This window comes from Dermochelys coriacea, chromosome 26 (assembly GCF_009764565.3).
Source record: "Dermochelys coriacea isolate rDerCor1 chromosome 26, rDerCor1.pri.v4, whole genome shotgun sequence".
NCBI classification, from domain to species: domain Eukaryota; kingdom Metazoa; phylum Chordata; order Testudines; family Dermochelyidae; genus Dermochelys; species Dermochelys coriacea.
The window spans coordinates 1,368,599-1,389,537 of NC_050093.1; the positions used below are offsets into that span (position 1 = coordinate 1,368,599).

At 41.8% G+C, this 20,939-nt stretch overlaps 1 protein-coding gene across 1 annotated transcript in view; it reads right to left on the minus strand.

Moving 5' to 3' along the window:
- Positions 1 to 20,939, minus strand: part of ADAM9 (ADAM metallopeptidase domain 9) — a 51,272-nt gene that overhangs the window by 2,310 nt on the left and 28,023 nt on the right. The window contains 20 exon segments of the mRNA XM_043503126.1: positions 241 to 365; positions 2,052 to 2,148; positions 2,646 to 2,784; positions 4,611 to 4,716; positions 7,633 to 7,713; positions 8,592 to 8,775; positions 9,556 to 9,661; positions 10,178 to 10,205; positions 10,207 to 10,293; positions 10,295 to 10,375; positions 10,660 to 10,751; positions 10,881 to 10,926; positions 10,928 to 10,963; positions 10,965 to 11,061; positions 13,002 to 13,047; positions 13,050 to 13,134; positions 16,082 to 16,163; positions 17,635 to 17,804; positions 19,453 to 19,524; positions 20,531 to 20,596. Of these exon segments, the coding sequence (XP_043359061.1) occupies positions 241 to 365; positions 2,052 to 2,148; positions 2,646 to 2,784; positions 4,611 to 4,716; positions 7,633 to 7,713; positions 8,592 to 8,775; positions 9,556 to 9,661; positions 10,178 to 10,205; positions 10,207 to 10,293; positions 10,295 to 10,375; positions 10,660 to 10,751; positions 10,881 to 10,926; positions 10,928 to 10,963; positions 10,965 to 11,061; positions 13,002 to 13,047; positions 13,050 to 13,134; positions 16,082 to 16,163; positions 17,635 to 17,804; positions 19,453 to 19,524; positions 20,531 to 20,596 (1,826 nt within the window).

The following is a 20,939-nucleotide window of genomic DNA, read 5'->3' on the forward strand; positions in this document are numbered from 1 at the left end:
TTATAAATTTCATTGCACCCCTTTTTTATTGTGGCCCTTTCATTCACATGTGTAGCTTTATTATTTGGTGTATACATGATATGAGAAAAGGCCTTACACACATGAATCCAAAGACAGGGTTAGAGTCAGAATGACAAGCTATGAGTTTCCCCAAATTGTGTGCTCAAGTTCTCAACTTTACATTTGCACTGATATATATTATAAAGGATTTTCCCCAGAAACAAAATTGTCATTACAGACCTTGCAGGTATCTTATACTGCTGCTGCTCCTGGTGTGGCTGAGGATAATTGTAAGGCTGGTGATAAGCTGGTTGATGATGATTAACAGCATAAGGTGGCACAGTGAATCTGTTTGCTGGCATGTCCTATGAGAAATAAAGATCATCATCAGATATTTAAAAAAAAAACACACAAACAGGAACTGGAGGAAGATTTTATTCTTTAGTAATTTCTCTGGAATGTTGGGCAACTCACTAGCAGATCTGGAGATGTAATGGGGAAATACAGAAATGCTATTTCATGCTCATCAGCTAAATGGCATTAAGTCAGTTCCGGACAGCTTAAAAGTGACAGAAGTTTCGAGTACTGTAGTTTGAAAATAGAGAAATGCTGATCAAGAACATGTGGCTCTCTATCTAAGAGACAGACTCTGATGACCCTATGTCATTTAACGGTACTTTGATTTACCCCTCTCTGAAATGGAGATAATGCAGAAGGGGAAACCTGAGGTGCAGATGAGTCTGCTCTGGGTATGGTGAGCCACATTGAAAATGAAAGAGTGCTGATCAGGGACAAATTAAAATACTTTCTAGACTGCTTATGGTTTCAGAGAATGCACTTCCAGTTGGCTCTCAAAGACAGTTTAAGCAACATAAACCATAAGAGTCCCATTCCCCCTCCCTTAAATTTAACTACTAAGAAGTTAAGAAAATAATCCATTTCTTCACTAGCAACACCCCTTTCTACTACAGATAGTAAGTTACTACATTCAATATGTAGTTGGCCTATCTATTGATGTTACAAAATGGCAAATCCTGATGTGCTTTAGAAGGTTGCTGCTTGAGAAATGTTTAATGGATAAAACTAAATCATCTAATCCTAGTCCTTCCCACCACCCAAAAAAACTTTTACTTTGTTTAAAATAAAAGCCTCCTGATTAAAATAATCTCATTTCCTAGCAACAGTCTGATGTGATATGTAACAAAAAGAGAACAACATTACTATATTTTGATTTAAGACTTTGCAGTCACCTTTAATAGTTTGGCACAATTAGGTGTAGGAGTGCATTACAGCTCAGTAGAAAAATCTAGACAAGATGTTAGTATGTACCATCTCTATTTTAAAGCACATTTTATATAGATCTTAAACATTTAATGAGACTGCAATCTCTCAGTTGTGCTTCCAAGCTGGTATTTTTACTGTAGCTTTGCAATATCAATAATGCACTATACTTGGAATTACTTATACATTTTCTTCTTTGAAAACTTTTGGGCTTCAGAGGATCTTCCTCATCATTATTATTGGTTGGTTATACAGCACCATAAGGAGTACAAACAAATAAGAAAGGGATTCATCATGCATAGCCTATATATAATTTAAAGGCTATTACTGTAAAATTTTAGGTCCTACAGCAAGCATAGGCATTAGTATTTCTTACAATGTATACATTACACATGGGGGGGGGAAAGAGGGGAAAAGCTGAGAAACTAGATTATATTGCTTTAAAAATCAAAACAAAAACCCACCAACCAAAAATAGGTAGCAATAGTTTTGGATGGTTTCAGAGTAGCAGCCGTGTTAGTCTGTATTCGCAAAAAGAAAGGAGTACTTGTGGCACCTTAGAGACTAACAAATTTATTAGAGCATAAGCTTTCGTGAGCTACAGCTCACTTCATCGGATGCATTTGGTGGAAAAAACAGAGGAGAGAGTTTTGGTAATTCTTGCTTTTATTATCCATTTACCAATTCAACCTTCTATCCACTCTATTACTTTCAAAACAGACAATAATTGCTCTCCAAGACTGAAGTGAGAAAAAGCAAGTCTCACCTACCATGGGTACACTCCTCGAAGTGTAAGGCATGTTCCGCTGGAAGTTTCCTGGGTCTGTCTCTGTGCGAGGAGCTGGAGTTGGCACGCTTGTATGTGATCTGGAATTAGATTTGTATTGACCACATTGACTGGTCAAGCATCTTACTATAATTCAATAGGATCATCATCAACATGTTATGACACTTCTTATAGATACATACTGGCTGGATTTAAGTGTGTGTTTAAAAACTATTATTTTATTCCCTAAATTCGTCAGTAAAATCTATGTCACTCTTTACAGGTGCGTATGTCCAGACAGATTGTCAGCCTTTCTCTTCCAAGGAATAGATAAATAATGTTCCTTTGTCCAAAGAATGTGCCCAGAAAACATCAAATGACACTTATCAATGGACCTCAGGCCATTTCTTTATCAGGTCACTTGCCTCCTGTACTGCAACCGCATGAAATAAACCTGCCTGATCTCCACTCGTGGGGATCTCAGGTTTACATCTCAGGACTACTGACACTCAATTCTTTGGAATCGTCTTCTGTAGAGGACTCTGTGGTCAGTTTATGAAATATCAGCATAAGGGGTGGGGGTGGGAAATCTATTTACCGATGACAGTGTGATATCGTTCTCCTGAACCATTGCTTCAGCGCCTTTCTCTTTGCAAGTGCCACAGCAGCAGCTAAAAGGAGTGGAAGAACCAGGAAAAAGAATACCAGCAACCCATCTCTCAAGGAGGTGTCTTTGTCTGGTAGGGAGAGGGTGAGAAAGAAAATCCGACAGAATTAGTTTTCATAGTACTATCACTACTAAGCACTGCAATAGCGCTGGGTTTTGATAGGACTGATTCTACAATTTTCCTCCATTCTGTAGAAAAGAAAAGCTAAAGTTGAGTATAATTGTGTGCGTGCCCAAAGTATTACTTTTTGGTGGTCATTTCAAAAGGGACAATATGTCAAAGAAGAGTAAAGCATACGTTCTCCAATATCCCTGTGTTATAATAGTGTAGCACAGTAATATAGTAGTAACAGACTCTCTTCGATGTATCATCCGGAAGGGCCTGTCACCAGCTCAAGTTAAATGGGGCTGATACAGAGCTCCCCTCTTCCCCACTCCCCTCAAATCCTCTTCACATCCTCCCTTCTTGATTGCTGTGGGAAAGACCACTATCCTCCCTTAGCTCAGGTTCACAACCTTAGAGTCATCCTCCCCTTCTCCATTCATCCAGGCTGTCCCCAAGGCTTGTGGCATCTTTCTCCACAACAGTTTATGAAAAGTCATAGAATCATATAAATGTGGGACTCAAAGGGATCTCAAGGAGGTCACTAGTCCATCCCTCCACACGGAGCTTTTATGCCCCTTCCTTTCCCTCCTGATAGTTCAGACACTTTTCTATACTCTAGAGTGTGATTTTTCAGCTCAGTAACTACAACTGACTTCCCCTAGACCCCTATTACTCCATCCAAAAGAGCTGTCAATGTTATCTTCCTGACCTATTGCAAACCATGTCACTCCTGTCCTCATCTCTCTCTCTGCTGGCTCCCCATTGCTTACCATATCAGGTCGCTCCTTGCCTTGAAGGTATTGCACCAGTCTGCCCCAGGCTACAACTTGGATCCTGTTTCCTACCACATTCCCCTTGCCCAGCCATGCAAGCAAGCAAGCTTCACAACTCTCTTCAGTTCTTTTTCCAATAGTCTCTTTTACACATGAAATGCCCTCCCAACCCCAGTGCACCAGACTATCACTCTTTCATCATCCATGTCCCTCCTAAAGACATATTTTTTCTGCTAGGCTCCAAACACTAACCCATGTCTGTCTAAACCCTCCAGGAGAGAGATTTCACAAAACAATAACCAAAAAACATACTAAACTGACCATAAGATCTTTGAGGCAGGGACTGTGTTATATATGTTTAGTGCAACACGAAACACAGTCTGCACACAGATGATAAATGCTAATTAAATGGTAATGTAGTATGCTGTGCACAGTACCCCAACCCCCCTTCACGAGGCGTAAGTCACACATTGACACTGCAGGTATATATGCCTGCAGGAAACAGAACATTAAACACCTCCCCGCCCAAGTATTATGGGTGTTTACTCAGACTGTGCATGCCATTGTACGTAAAACAGCTATTTCTATCTGCCGTTATTTCTAGAAACAGGCCTTCACGTTTTGAATGTATAGACTGGAATCGACAGATTCAAATTGGCCCCTCCTTACAAATTTTAGTTCTAGGTTGGATTCAAAACTGGAATGGGTCCCCACTTCCAGTTTGGACACAACTACTCTTGAAAGATTTTGGCCCAGGATGACAGAAGTCATCTAAAAACAGCTGGGATTGCAAGATTTCCAACATTCTAGAGGACGGAAGTCTCCAGCACTACAAGATCCAAAGCCTAAGCTCTTGTGCTCGAAAGAAAACTCACTGCAGTTTCAACCATCAGCACTTTAGCCAGTCTCATTTCCCAGGACAGCCAGACAACTAGGCACTGTATTTGCACACTCTGTCCAAATAGCACCAACAGCACGAAGGGCATGCTGCCCTGAAGTCACCTCATCACTACTTGCCATTATAAGGAGGTCCACTGTCTATGCTTCCTCCGTATCCTTTCGTGTCACAGTAGGGAGGGGCCCAACCTGAGTCACAGTGACAGTTCTTGTTGCTATTGCACACCTTTAAATTAAAAAAAAACAAAAAAAACCCACATATTACTGCCATTGTGACTGTAACTCCACATAAGACTGATCCAGCAACTGGCAGAGGAAATGTTGCAAAGTGTCTTCAAAGGTTACAGCTCAACTTCTAAAACAGAAGGTTCCAAAAAAAGGGAAATGACTGACTGAAAAACAGCTACTGCATCAAAAGAAAGGATACTTACCTTGCCGTTAGAGTTTTTTGAGATGCATGGTCCCTATGTGTATTGCACGGTGGGGTCCACATGGGCTTCGTGGGTCGGGGACTGGAAAAATTCTTGGCAGTTCATTGGTCTGCACCTACACCCTGCGCAGCTTTGTGCTCCAAACAGAGGGTATAAGAAGTCACGGACCAACTAACTCTCCAGTTCCTTTCTCTAATGCAAATCACTCTAGATAGGATACGAAGCAGAGGGGAAGGAGGGCAAATAGAGAGAAATTGGAGGGCATCCCCTAATGCTCTTGGTTCAGAGTACAAGGAGGCAGAGGCGTGGACCAATGCACACTACTAGCATGAAGTGTCTGGTCTCAAAGTGCATGTGTGCCCCACAATGGAATACACACATAGGGACCATCACTTGAAGAAGAACTAGTACTTCGTTTCTATACACAGAATCTTTCCCCACAACCTGCTCAATGTGATCTTAAAACCAGAGCAGTTGTACTGGACTGAAAGCTGTCCTTGGTGCAGCAGTAGGTTGTGAAATGCTCCCACAGCCTCTAAGTCACCCCCTCCAAGACTGTCATTCCAGCAGCAAATGACACTGTAGCAAAGGAAGGTTGTGAGATAAATTATAAACACGTTATCTGTTTACTATACATTTGTGAAGCACGGGGACATAATCTGCTGATAAACCAACATTTCTGATTAAATAGGAGAAGGACTGAGAAGGCAAAAACAGTTGCAATGTAGACGAGGAGTTTAGTTTAAAAAGAACTAAAAATCCTCAAACCCATGCCCTTCAAAAGCTTTAGCCGCTGTTACAGTAACCCAGAGTACTAGAACTTCTCTTCTAACAATGTGAAAGTCCCTGCTTTCCAATCAGTTCTGCATGCTCATGCCTATTCTGAACCAGACAACTGCACTTTCAGCAGCAAGTGCTATGCTTATTAATACAAAGGCAACTTCCACTTCGATGACGAGGGTTATAGTTATGTAGCTAGTGAGATAGTGGCAGACATTTCTCAAAACTTTTTAAAAAATTCGTTATAATGTTCATTTTTATACATAAATTTATTTTTGTTCAGTAAGTGTGTATCTAAGTTGTAACAATTAGTCTCTGAGGTTTTCAGAGATTTTAAGGCCAAATGGCATTGCTGTGATCATCTAGTCTGACCTTGTACATAACACATGCCAGAGACTGTCACCCAGTAATTCCTGCATCCAGCCCAAGAACTTGTGGGTGAGCTACAGCATTTTTTAAAATCAAGATTGAGCACCTTTCTAAAAGATTTCATGTGCTGGAAAATCCACCACATCCCTTAGGAAGTTGTTCCAATGGTTAATTACCCTCATTGTTAAAATTTTGCGTCTTATTTTCCTTCAGTGTCCATCCGCAATAGTAATCAAACTATGCTGGCCACACGGGGTTGGAAACCTGTTTAAACACTGTTTTACCTGCCAAGTATAAATAATCTTAAAACTCTGTTTTATAAAACTCTGTTTAAACAAAATCATTTCTGGACTAGGCAGCCTATAAACAGTTGTATTAAAAAAAAAAAAAACAGTTTTGTCAACAGTAATGCTTGGGTTATACTAGCCAGACAAAACATTGTATTAAAACAGGTTTTAAAACCTGTTCAGCTCACATTATTTAATAGCCAGCGAAGATGGAACATCAAGGTGACTCATGTTAACTGCACGGAAAAGCAACTTTGCATAATAAAGCCCGCCCTTTAGGGCTTTCAAACAAAAAGCAGCATTTCTACATTAAACAGCTTTCTGTTAGTTCAGGGTGGGCAAACTTTTTGGTCCTAGGGCCACATCTGGGTATGGAAACTGTATGGTGGGCCATGAATGCTCACAAAATTGTGGGTTGGGGTGCAGGAGGGGGTGAGGGCTCTGGCTGGGGTGAAGGAGGGTGCTCCAGACTGGGACCGATTGGTTTGGAGGGCAGGAGGAGGATCAGGGCTGGGACAGGTGTTTGGGGCACAGGAGGGGGTCAGGGGTGCCAGCTCTGGGCGGTGCTTACCTCAAGCAGCTCCCAGAAGCAGCAGCATGTCTCCCCTCTGGCTCCTATATGGAGGCACGGATAGGCGGCTCTGCACACTGCCCTGTCCGCAGGCACCACCCCTGCAGCTCCCATTGGCCATAGTTCCCAGCCAATGGAAGCTGCAGGGGTGGCGCTTGGGGCAGGGGCAGCATGCAGAGCCCGCTGGCTGCCCCTACGCACAGGACCCAGAGGGGGAGACATGCCACTGCTTCTGAGAGCCACGCAGAGTGGGGCAAGCCCCCTACCCCGCTCCCCAGCTGGAGTGCCAGATCAGGGCAAGCCCCAGACCCTGCTCCCCGCGGAAGCTTGAGGGCCGGATTAAAACATCTGGAGGGCCAGATGCAGCCTCCAGGCCATAGTTTGCCCACCCCTGTGTTAATTACATTCTTTAGGTAGATATCAATGAAAGGTTTATAGCACTAAAACAGCTAATTATTAAACACAAGTTACTGGGCTGAATACAGAGGTGAGTGAAATTCCATAAAACGAAGTCAGACTCGATGATTTAGTGGTCTGATAACACCTTAAAAATCTACGAATCTGAGCTGTCTTACTGAAGAGCATCCCGAGAAAACGATATTGCCCAATACAAGAAATACCCAAGAAATACTGCAGGACTTTCAGGGAGGAACGTTCAGACCAGGCTGGATCAGAATAGAAAGGGACCTTTATGCCTGACTTACCCCATGTCCATGGCATTTTTTCTCCACATCACAGTCATAGTTCAGAACAGAGACACTTACACACTGGAAGTGCCTACAGATCTAGGGAAGTAAAAAGACATAAGAGTACGCCCAATCCAAATAAGATGGTTTTGGACTAACTAATATTATCACCTCCCACACCTCCTCCCTTCCCGTTCTCCAACACCTGTTTTACCCTGGACTCTTGCTCAGTTTATGAGTTCACTGCCTGTACTACTTCCACGCTACCTTCAATTACTGCTGCACGGCAAGCTCACACCACTTGAAGAATGCACACTCTTCTCTCACCCTGGAAGCTTTAAGACTGATATAAACTTGTTTGCTGTAATAAGGAATTTATAAGGTTTGCTGCAAATGAGCTGCATTTTCATCTAAAATCATTCCCACAAGGTCTTAATACAGAGCAGTAGTATCAGAATCATCCATGGTACAAATGTACAGATAGCAAGGTACCATACCATTGCCGGGGAAGAGTTGGGTGCAGCCCCTATGCTGAACTATAGAAGGAAATAGTTCTCTCTCCTTTTCAGCCAGCTTGATAATTACAATGTATGGATGCAGACCTGAATTTCCACCCATTGCCTGAAAAGCAGTTTTTGTATAGCTAGTTCTTCTTAATCACCGATTTCCAGAGATCCTGGGTCTTAACCAAACTTAACACTTGCTTTTGTTTCTTCTAAAAAGAACTTTCCTTAAAAGGAATTTATTCACAGAGTCCATTTCCAAGGAGAGTGTTACTCATTTAGCGTTGGGGAAGGAGGAGATGGGGAAGTAATGAATTGTTAAGTTTGGCATTAGTTGCATGCACCAACATGAAGGTGAATTAATATGTATGTGTATGCATGTAAACAAGGAGCTGCAAATGATACCACACATCTAACAACTCATTTAGGTTTTTCCTAGGAATATTTTAAAGTTATTAATTTGTTATTGCTTACTTTTCCAGTATCACATTTTGTGCCTTCATTCACCATTCCAGGATCTGGAACATCTGATCCTAGCTGGAAATCCACACCCCAACATGTAGTGCCTCTGATGGGGGTTTGAATAATCGCAGGTTCAATCCCAAAAACAGGCATAGTTTTCACATTCTCACACTGCAGCTTCCCACACATGGCATTCCTACAACAATAGTACAATTTAACGACTGTTATGATTCTGGTGTTTAACTCGTATAGAGGAAAGGATCTTTCTGGCCTTCCTTTCCTAATGGACGATTATTAAAGATCAGATGAGATACACTCCCAAATACTAACGTCACGCTGAAGTGAAGAGCAGAACAAGAGTGAGCTGTGCATCAGTCTAAAACCACAATGAGGATATGGATTTATCCCTTTTCTTGGCAAAAGTTTGTGATCCTCAAACAAAAGCAATACACCCTGCACCACCATTATGTAGCTAATGAAAAAAAAGTCAGCGAAAGAGCATGTCTACATGACACCATTATTCAAAGTGCTTAGGGTGGCAAAAGAACAATAAAATGCAGGTTCGTTATTTCCAAGATGCCTCTTTTTATACATTAATTTATAAACTTTACAGCAAGAACTGTTTGAAAATTCATGCCCATTTAGGTAAAGACTAATATTATAATAGAGTTATAAAATAATTTGAAATTTTTTGTACATTTATGTATTTGTACCGAAGCTCCAATAACCAGATTCAAAATTTAAGGCTTTAAAAGAACTTTTCTAAGCTACTCTATTTTGGTTTTTTGAAAGACACACAAAGCATTAGTGAAGGTAGATTATGGGTGTAGTGTGTGTCTATGACAAATCTCTATTATCAAACTGTGCTATGTATAAAGATTTGACCGCGGGATAATTCTAAGGCCTCTGAATGGGATTTTTGGAGACTTTCTGAATGATACCTGTATACATTCCCTCCCTTATTAACCCAACTCACCAGCTGGAACACTTTTTGTAGTCATAGCCATGGTACCCACAGTTGCCAAACCTGTCGCCTTTGGAATTCACTTCAGCAAAACAAATGTTAGGGGCAGCCTTTGCTCCTGCAAAGACAGAGGGGGGAACTAGGTCAGCTAACAGAGAGTCAGAGAAGCATCTCACACTGTGCACATACTTCTCTCTAGCCCCAAAACCCATGTCACATCTGCAGCATGAATAATCTGAAAGCTTGACCAAATACACAAATGGGTAAACTGTTGGTCCAGACAGGTTCCAAGCTAACAGTACTGAGAGAAAATACAGTCACTTAGAAAAAATTATTATTAGCTGGACATTAAGTGTTGATGAATAGATTTAGCCTTATAATACAATCTGACAACATGAGTGTATCATAACAAGGAAATTAGTAGTACTTGAATCCACAGCACAGCAATGAATTTCATGGGACAATAGAGTTAATTTGCCATAAATGCCAGAAATAGTTTTAAAATCCTTTGCCAATTCCATCTGTTTTTTTCTTATAGACTAAAAAAACCTAAAAATCCATATTCGTTAAACAAATCGGGTGTTTTCTCTCTTTTAGCCCTGGCCCTCCGAAATGTTACAATCATCATCCTTACTTGAGCCGAAGATATCCTGACACTGCGCATTCGTAGTACTGGCAAATCCCATTGTAACAATAGGCCTCATCATTCTGGCATGGGTACCCATTCTGAACAGACACATCTTGCTGACAGGAACTGGGAGGTCCCATTGCAGTACTCTGGGAGATCACATTCATTGGTACTTGCCCGGCACACAGTGCCTCCTGGAAGAACCTGGAAGGGGAGGAAAAAGGAAAAATAAAATCCCAAGTGAAGATGTAAAAAGCTATACATCAATATACATTCTGCAAATAAATCCAAAAACGGCCTAACAGACTGAACATGCACTTTGCTGAAGTCGCACTTTTGTGCTGGACACATGCAAAAGTCTTCCCAGCTCACAGAGACTACTTCCCTCCTGGACCCACTAATCAAGCCTGGCACGCCTTTTTCCTCAGAGTCAGTGGAGAATGCTTTAAGACATGAGATTCTTCCAATACCATCCTGGGATCTCTTACCTGACATTTTTTACAGCAGTCGCCATACGCACATTCAGCCCCTGCTCGGAGTTTGCAAGTATCTGATTCACAGCACGGATCACTTTCACATTCTGTAAATTAAAGTAGTAAGAGTAATTTAGTGAATGATAAACAAATCATATCTGCACCCCTGCAGCAATGCAGGCAGACTGCGTTTAACATAGAATCACATGAGCAACATTGGTGAACTGTCCCAGTACTAACCTTTGGTGAACCACAGTAACACTCCTCCCCAGCATCCACCAACCTTGTTGCCACAAAATGGGATGCTATAGTGGTTTCAATCAGGGGTTGGGAACATTAAGCAGGCAGCTGTCCACCTTTGTTCAGAGTTAACTTCTCAAGTCTTCTGCACTGCAGCTGCTGAAATTTCTGGACCCTCTGCAACAGAATAAATTAGCAATTCTTTACACTACGTCTATTTAGGATTTATTCTTGACCAGCATTCTTGTGCTATAAAGAGTCAGTCTAGCAAAAATTAGAGCCAACAGCTAGAGACAGATGAGGACAATATATTAAAGATACTCTAAATGTGGAATGAGACATAAATCTTTCTGTCATTCATAAAGCAAAATCTTTACTTAAAGGAAAATGGACCACCCCTTAATAAAATATTAAATAGTACCATGAGTTTCAATTATAATAACCTCCTGATGACAAAATAACAAACAGAGTCAAAATCAGAAAAATATACAAGGGAATAGGTGTCATCTAAACAAGGTCTGGGAGCCATGAACTCCGAGTTAAGTCATGTAACCTTTCAGTTCCCAAACCAAGGATAATATAGGGTTGTCCACATAGCAAGCTAATGAAAAGATGCTAGGGTGTGAATTTAAAGTGCAAAGCTATTCCATACTAGCTCCCCATGTGGACATTTCGTATTCTGCCACTAAAAGTGCCTTTGTGCAGTTTTACTCCTGGTGGAATTCTGCACCAACTGCACATGCGCAGAATTTATGTCCCGTACAGATTTCTTTGCTTACCCCACAGAAAATTACTTTTTGACAGGGAGGCAAAGGGAAGCCACAAGAGCGGATTCATGACCCTTTCCAGCAGTACGCTTCGGGTACCTAGGGCAGCCGGCAGAGTGATAGATCACTGTGGGGCTGGGAATGGGGACTGGGAAAGTCCCAGCTGGTGCATCCTACCTGCACTGGGCTCAGCTTGCTTGTCCCAGCTTGGGACTGGGGAGCGACTTGACTTTCCTCTTCCCCTACACGGCATTTGGGGCTGTGTCCGAAGACACACCCCCAGATTTCTCACCCACTGCAGGAGCTGTCCTCAGCTTCCTTCCATTGTTCCTCAGCTGCAGCGGGGGGGATCACTTGTACCGGGAGGCTGACTCCCGCATCTGCCTCCACCTCATACTCAGACCCTCCGCTGAGCCTCAAACACACCCATGCCCCGAACCCCTGACAAGCCCCACTCCCCAGCATCTGGACCATCCAACGAGCACTCGACACCCAGGATCCCACCCTACCGAGTCCCAATCAAGCTGCACCTGGATCCCCACCCCATTGAGCCCTACTCCCTCAAGCATCTGGACCGCCCCCATTGAGCTTCCACCACACCCAGACCCCCCTGCCAAGCTCTGTCTCCCCCCACCCCACACACACACAGACAGACCTCCCCATTGAGCCTCAACCACTTCACCTGGACCCCCTACAGAATCCCATTACTGTTGCCACCCAGACCCCTCCACAAGGCCCCTGTGAATCCAGATCCCCCCCCCAAACACCTGCATCCCCCACTGAGCCACCCCACCCAGATTGCCCCACACAGAACCTTCTCAACCCACACCTGGTTCCCCCCACACTAGCCCTCCACACTTGGATCCTGCCTTGCTGATCCTGCCTGCCCACACCTGGTGCATGTGGCACAGAAGGGCAGGGCCCTGGGGTGTTTCTGGGCAGGCCGGTCTTTGCGCTGTGTCAGGGTTGGGTGCAGCCTCCCGTTAAGTCCATGTTCTGGGGAGGGGAGCTGCACAGTGGCCTGTGCTCCCCAATGCCATGCTGGAGCCTCCCATTATTTGACAAATAAAATTTGCCGAATTTTAAAATACTGTGTGGCAGAATTATAATTTTGGTGCAGAATGCCATCAGGAGTAGCAGTGAGCTTAGTCCACTTTAAGTGGACATCTTAGATTATTCTGCATTAACTTCATGTGTAAGATAACCCCTAATATTTGCCTTTCCTCCTAAGCATGTTGTGAAATTTAATTAGCTGTTTATAGAATGTTTTCAATAGTAACGGTGTCCTATAAATCTTGTTCATCATCTGTGAACATATCCTCCAACCTGGCATAAAGGAAAGTTACTTACGATGCTCCAGAGTTCATAATACAGTTTTCTGCTCCACACTGACAACTCTTTCATCATCATGGTTCATTCCCAGGTTATGACCCAGCTCGTGAGCAACAATTGATGCAAACATCTGCACACTGATTTGCCCAAATACACAAGAGCCAAAACAAAGAGAGAGTGGAATTACCGTCGTGTCTGTACTAGACCGAAGCCCATGTTCCCCCAGCCCCTTCCGAAACTTAGTAGCAGCTTTAGTCACTGCATTAACGTGATCTTCAGAGTCGGGTACCTAGATGGATTATGCTTTCTAACTTTTACAAGTACCATAGCTGACCAGTAGATTGGTAATAGAATATAGTGCCTTGTGTCTCTAGCTTAATGGTTCTCTAGCTCTGGTCCAGGAACTGTGGTGGCCTGTGGAGCACCTACTTGTCTGTCACACAGTGTTCTCTCTTCTCTGTTTCTAGCTGCTACACAGCATTACAGAAGCCAACTATGTCGAATAACTTACTATTACTTTTCCATATACACCAGTCCCAGAGATGTCATGTGATCATGGATGGGCGGAGTCATCTTCACTCTATTAGATCTGGTGCATATTATGGGAACGTTTGAGATCTCTGCTCCAAGTCAACAGTTTGAAAGGCAACTATGGCTAATTTAGTTGCCTACTGAAATAAATTGGGAGATCCCAGTTCAATTTCCACTGGGCAGGTATCCACATTACAAAACCTCAAGGGTGTCATTTAGTGTCAATTGTGATTGTTAGTAGAGAAGCTACCTGAATGTAAAGCTCACAGAGACTGAAGTGCATGAGCACTAACAGAGGAACTGAACCCTACTGCAGCTACAAGGCTGTTCTATAAATCCAGGAGTGACACCAGTTAGACTAAAAACACATGTGGTATCCATCTGCCACCACGTCTGCACTATGGCACAGCTAAAGTTCCAGAGCACCGGGCATTGCTGTTTACACCAGTGGTATCACACCTACCCCTGCAGAATTAGACAGATCAGCCGCCACTGCACTACTAGCCCAGGAACTAAACAACTGCCTTTCTTCACCCCCAGACCAATGCACACCTCCTTCATAACCACACAAGCAGCAATTTGAGTATCTCTGGTGCAAGTTTTCTGTAACTATTCCAAGGAAGTGAGATTGCACAGTGATGACTTTGGTGCTGGCAAACTGTCTAAATGAGGAGTTCTGTTAATTGACTCCTTATTGAAATCTGCTCCTGCTGCTGCTTGTGGAGTGGCTGAAAAGCCCCATCTGCATATCGCTTTAGTTTCTCACAGTCATAGTGCTGTGAATCTCTAATTTTCACAACAGTGATACTGAAGTTACATTGCAGTTTTCATGCAACAGGATAGTTGCCTAGTTAAATCCTTGCCCTCTGATTTGGGAGTGCTCTTTGTGAATCCAAAGGTCATGTACAGACTTGGGGATAGATTTCTAGGGAGCACTCTGCTGTATTAATTTAGATGGGATATATGGGTCCAAAGAGTGAAAGGTGTTAATACAAACCAGGCACTGTCAACATTAAAACAGTATTAAACAAGGTTCAGAGTGGGGTACACAGAGACCTCAGCCTGCTCAGTACCATTGCAGAAGTCCTTCTAATTTTTTATTAAAGATACAGAAAGGAAAGAAAAACAGTTAAAGCACTTGAAATGTGAAGTATTAAAGACGACATTCCTTTTAACATCATTCCTTTTTTTTCTTCCTTTAAGCTGGGTAAAGTTTTTAGAAAGAGAAAAAAACCCCTTGTTTGACAGTCTTTCAGATAGTATGAAAAATGGTAATAACTAACTGTCCTTTTTGGGGGGAAAAAAGAAGTTAATTAGATGGGCTGGAGCGGTCGTTGTTGTTGTTGTTGTTAAAGTCCCAGTCCCATTTCCTAGAAGGCAAAACAAAACACAACGAAGGGAGAGAAAAGAACAGCAAAGATAGAAAATGCAGTTTCTGTCTTTGGTGTTGTCTTTCACTTGCAACTTCAAGGCTGGAAAAACACAGGTCCAGCTCAATTTATTAGCCACTCTGAGACCTGGCAATTTTGCACCAGCATTGGGTTGTTTACAGCACTGCTTTTAGCTGCTTCTTTCTGGTTACTGGCTTACAGCAGTATTTCAAAATATAGTTTTGGCAACCTAAGCCAGACTTATGAAACAAAAGAGGAAAGAGACAGAAAAGAGAAGGCATAAGGTGGGGAAGGAAAAGAACACACAGGGGGAGGGGTCAATGACAAACTTTCACATCCCAGGGGGTGTTGGGGATTCAGCCAGAGCTGATGGAGGTGGCCAAGTCATCTGGCTACTTCTTTCTGGCCCAGGCTGGTCAGGACATCTTTCAGGATTGGGAAAAAGAAAGGCTGGGGCCCGAGGATACAGTTGAGTTGGTAGCCATGATGGCGAAGCTCGCTCCTTCCTCTTCTCTTTCAGTCAGCCAGCCCAGTGCTAGCCAACTTTCCCTAGCAACCTCTCTCTCTCTCTTTTTTTTTTTTAAGGCCCCCACCAATTAGGTCTAGTTTCCGACACACCAATTTTGGTGAATTGATTTCCGGTCTCATACTGTTCTTGTTTACTAGACAAGATCTAACAATGTCCTTGAATTATACCAAAATACCTTTTTGTTTGGACTGATTCAGTCTGTCCCTTTTTTGCACCTTTTCCCCATCAGCATGTTAGTACAAGTTATTGTGACATTTTCTGAACTTTCACTTTTTACAGTTGAGCTCACAATTAGGGTAAAATGTGTAGATCCAATCACAACAACCACCCCATAGCTCCCACTGACTTCAACCAGAGATATGGGTGTTCAGTGTCTCTCAGAAAGGAGCAAGGCCTTTGATACTCAATGCTGCCTGCAGAGGAAGGGCACTGTCAGCTCCTAAAGTCTTAGGACATGACCTAATCTAGGACTCTGAGTTGCAGTATGTATACAAAGGGGAGAGTTAAAAGGAGGCAGAAAGCAGCAGCTAGTAAGAATTCTCTCGCTTCTAGAGGTTAAGTCAGATCCTTAATATTGTCTCCTTTGATATTAAAGATACAGAGTTCACATTAAAGTTTTATTTAAAGGGGTATTAAAGATATCCTACCACATTAATCCCTCCTGCATGGCTTTTGGAGCATACTGTTCCAACATAGGCCATTCCTGCAGTTCCACCAAACCCCTTCTTCCTAGAGCACATTAGAAAGAAAAAAATTAAAAGAGAGTCAACATAACTGTGCTGGAGGCATGACAGCCTACAATACAATGACCATCTGTGCAACTGCTCAGTGCATCTTTCTGTGCCACATAAAAGCAGTAGTGATACTGCTTCTGCTTTCAATTATCTAACAGGAAGTACAGTGCCATGAAAGTATGGCGGATATTAACACCATGCATTTATTTAGACGGTGGTTTATTTTTTAAAATTGGGACCATATAATTTGGAGAGAGTCAATGCCCACTCCACCCCAAATTATAAATGTAAGTAATATACCAGCCCTATTTTTTTTCTTTATGTTTCTATTGTAGTGGCTGCTTTGTTATTCTCCATTAATTTCCCTTTCCTCCGCTTCCCCTTTGGGTCTTTAAATTTTGTTTCTCCAACATTCTTGTAAAAAGTCTGAGTGTAATAGTACAATATGTACAGTGTTTAACCTTGCATAACAGGCAAGAGTACAGTGAAGTCTTAATATCAAACTTTATCATATCAAGCTTTTTTTGTATGAAATAAATTTGCTGGAAGGAGCTACTTGCCAAACTGCCTTCTGACACATTGTAAGTTACCAAGCCTACATCATGTGATCTCAGTACAGTATGCTACAGATTATTTTAGTAACAAGAATGTCCCACATGTGGCTTCCAAATATTAAACAAACTCCAGCTTAAGAAAGTGATGCTAATAGTGAAATGATGCAAAAGTGCTAGTGACATGGAGAAACAAGCTAATTCTACACAGTAGGGCTCAAACCATGTAACTAGCTTCTGGACATTGATTACAGAAACAGCTTGTGCTCCATTAAACCACAACATTCAACACTCCAAGGGTCTTCAAGGGAAAAGCCCTAGATTACAAGTCTATCCAATAAATGATGTGACAAAGGCTTATCTGTGAAGTCACCCACAGCTGTGAGCCTTGTAATAAGAGAAATTAAGCAGCATCAAGTTCGGAACAACCCAAAAATTGTTCTAATTTTAGTAAAAAGAAAAGAAGTAGTTGTGGCACCTTAGAGACTAACAAATTTATTTGAGCATAAGCTGTAGCTCACGAAAGCTTATGCTCAAATAAATTTGTTAGTCTCTAAGGTGCCACAAATACTCCTGTTCTTTTTGCGAATACAGACTAACACGGCTGCTACTCTGAACCTCTAATTTTAGCGATATCCCTATTTGTCAAGAACCAGATGTTTGTCTTCTAGTGGGTGGCAGAGGAAGCTTCTGAAAGATGAAACAAGTTGGTGCTGAATGTTCTCACTGCTTCAGTAAACACCACGTGCAGCAGATTGTTTCTAACTGCTCATAGTAAAGCCGTTACCATGGAATCGTCACTTAATGTAACCCTTTATGTCTGCAGATACATGTTAATACAAGCAAGCAAACTCTCCTGGCAAAGCCCTTTCCTAAAATTATTTCTGGATGGGGGAAAAGATTCCCAGCACTTACAGAACAAACTGGGCACTGTCATGTCGTTGACGCGTGACAAGATTCTTCTCTCGCCACTGTACAAAGTTCCCCAGCACATCGCTTGCACTTCCGTCTGTGCTAATCAAGTTTTCATACTTCCAAATCTCCAAGCCGACCAGCATGATGCGAATATTCAGCATAATGTACATCTGAAAAGGCAAAGAAAAGGGGAATGCAGAGCGAAGCTGAGGATGGTCAGTTCTGAGCATGCCATAAGGATAAATTGTTTTTTAATATTATATATAATCACAGTGCCAAAATCTAATTTTTCAGTTTTCCGATGTAATATGAATGTCAGTTTTCCAAATTGTATATGTCCTGCTAATAAATTTTAGTGGGCTAACGGACTAGTGCCTGTACACCACAGTGATAGGGTGCTATAGAAAAAACAAAGATAGACAAATAGAAAGGATCCTGAACATGAACCAATAATGTCCCCAGCAAACCAAAGTCAAATTAAATCAGAGCACAACAGACCTATAGTTCTTAAGGCCGGAAGAGACAACTGTGATCATCTAGTCTGACGTCACCTGGATAATACAGGTCATCACTCTTCCCTGAATTAATTCCTGTTTCAAAACCAATAGTTGTGGTTGAACTCAAGAATATCTTTTATAAAAACAAACAAACAATCTTGATTTCAAGATTTCCAGTTATGGAGAATCCACCTCAATCCTTGGTAAATAAATACTCCCACCACCTTACCGTTCCCTCTAGCTCCACGGTGAGATGATGTTGGTTCAACAGTGACATAAACATACAGCTAAGGGTAGCATAAAATCCCTCCTTTACCTACAAGGGGTTAAGAAGCTCAAATAAGCTGGTTGGCACCTGAACAAAAGGACCAATAAGGGAAGAAGATACTTTCAAATCTGGGGCGGGGGAAGGGTTGTTTGTGCTCTCTTGTTGTGCTCTCTCGGGACAGAGAGAGGGACCAGGCAGGAAAAAAACATCTCCTAAACCCCTACCTGAAATAAGCATCTAAGATTACAAAAATTGTAAGTAAAGGCAAGGAAATGCGTTAGATTATCTTTTGTTTTAGCCTGTGAATTTTCCCTATGCTAAGAGGGAGGTTTATTCCTGTTTTAGTAACTTTGAAGTTGAGCCTAGATGGGAAATCTTTTATGACCGTGTTTTAAATCTTTTTATTACCCTGTAAAATTACCTTCCATCCTGATTTTACAGAGGTGCTTCTTTTACTTTTTTCTTTATAATAAAGTTCTTCTTTTAAGAACCTGGTTGATTTTAGTGTCCTAAAAATAAAGAGTGTGGTCTGTACTTTTATTAAAGGCAATTGGTTGGTATATTATTCTCAAGCCTCCCCAGGAAAGGGAGTGAAGGGAGTTGGGGGGATATTTTGGGGGAAATCGGAACTCCAAGCGGTCCTTTTCCTGAATCTTTGTCTAAATCACTTGGTGGTGTCAGCAATACCGTCCAAAGACAAAGGAAGGATTTGTGCCTTGGGGAAGCTTTTAACCTAAGCTGTTAGAAATAAGCTTAGGGGGTCTTTCATGCAGGTCCCCACATTTGTACCCCAGAGTTCAAAGTGAGGAGGGAACCCTGACAAACGGTCACTCCAAGGGAAGAGTGCTTCCCACTGAATCATCAACATCACTTCCAACAGGACACTGGATTTCCCTTGTTCATCTACTTACTAACCAGGTCCTGATCCTGCCTAACAGGATTCTGACAAGAAAACAGACCAAGGTGGTCAGTTTATGAAATTAAATATTTAAGTTGCAAGGCTACAACATTCAATATTATTGCCAATTTAGACACAGTATAGCTTTAACTTACACTATCCAGGTAATTTGCTAGATGCACCATCTCTTCTCTCACAGCAGTTTCACTCCTACCCAACAGCTCATACTGCAATATTAAGAGATTTATTAATGGAAATAAGATGTGATTGACATGATTATAAGACACAAGAGGAAGAACAACATATTTTAAGTATTATCGTCAGGCTCCAAGTTTCATGTTTGGAAGATACAGCCTGGAACTGCTGTCAGAAAAAATGCACTAGAAGAGGGCAAACTAGTAGGCAGCACATTTATAGATGCAGTCAGATCATCATCTGTTCAAGAGAGGCGGAACAGGAAGGGAAATATTCTCCTTTGACCAGTAGAATCCTTGACTGTAAAGCTCTGACCCTCTGAAGTTTTACTAAAAAGAAAGGAGTACTTGTGGCACCTTAGAGACTAACAAATTTATTAGAGCATAAGCTTTCGTGAGCTACAGCTCACTTCATCGGATGCATTTGGTGGAAAAAAACAGAGGAGAGATTTATATACACACACAGAGAACATGAAACAATGGGTTTATCATACACACTGTAAGGAGAAAAGGAGTACTTGTGGCACCTTAGAGACTAACACATTTATTAGAGCATAAGCTTTTTTCTCCTTACAGCTTTTTTATCCTTACTGATAAACCCATTGTTTCAAGTTCTCTGTGTGTGTATATAAATCTCTCCTCTGTTTTTTCCACCAAATGCATCCGATGAAGTGAGCAGTAGCTCATGAAAGCTTATGCTCTAATAAATTTGTTAGTCTCTAAGGTGCCACAAGTACTCCTTTTCTTTTTGCGAATACAGACTAACACGGCTGCTACTCTGAAACCTGAAGTTTTACTGTATATCCTATTTTGCAATGGTAGTAACATTGTATATATTTGAATTGTCTAGGTTATGTCTGGTATTGTCCTTTAATAAATCCATTTGTAATAATGAGGGCTGAAAGAATGTTTTAGTACAAAAAGGTACATTATTACTCTGCCTTAAAATGTTTTATAATTATTTGGGGTGCGAGTGTTTAAGTTACTTGTCCCTCCACCATAAGCAAAGAACTAAAGAAAAATCAATATATACTCCTACCCTTTCTTTGTCCACAACTATGAACAGCTCCACATATCTTGTCTGGGGAAGTATAGCTCTTTTCCTCTGCAAACAGGAAGAAAAAAACACATTTTCTTTGTAGTCAACAAGTTCATCTCTATAAACAAAGTGAGCTCATCCTAATCCATGCTCATATTTCACACTCAGTAAAACAAGTGCTTTACGAATGTAATCATAGAAGACTAGGGTTGGAAGAGACCTCAAAAGGTCATCTAGTCCCACCTGCTGCTCAAAGCAGGACCAACCCGTACTAAATCATCCTAGCCAGGGCTTTGTCAAGCCAGGCCTTAAAAACCTCTAAAGATGAAGATTCCACCACCTACCTAAGTAACCCATTCCAGTGCTTCACCACCCTCCTAGTGAAAAAGTTTTTCCTACTATCCAACCT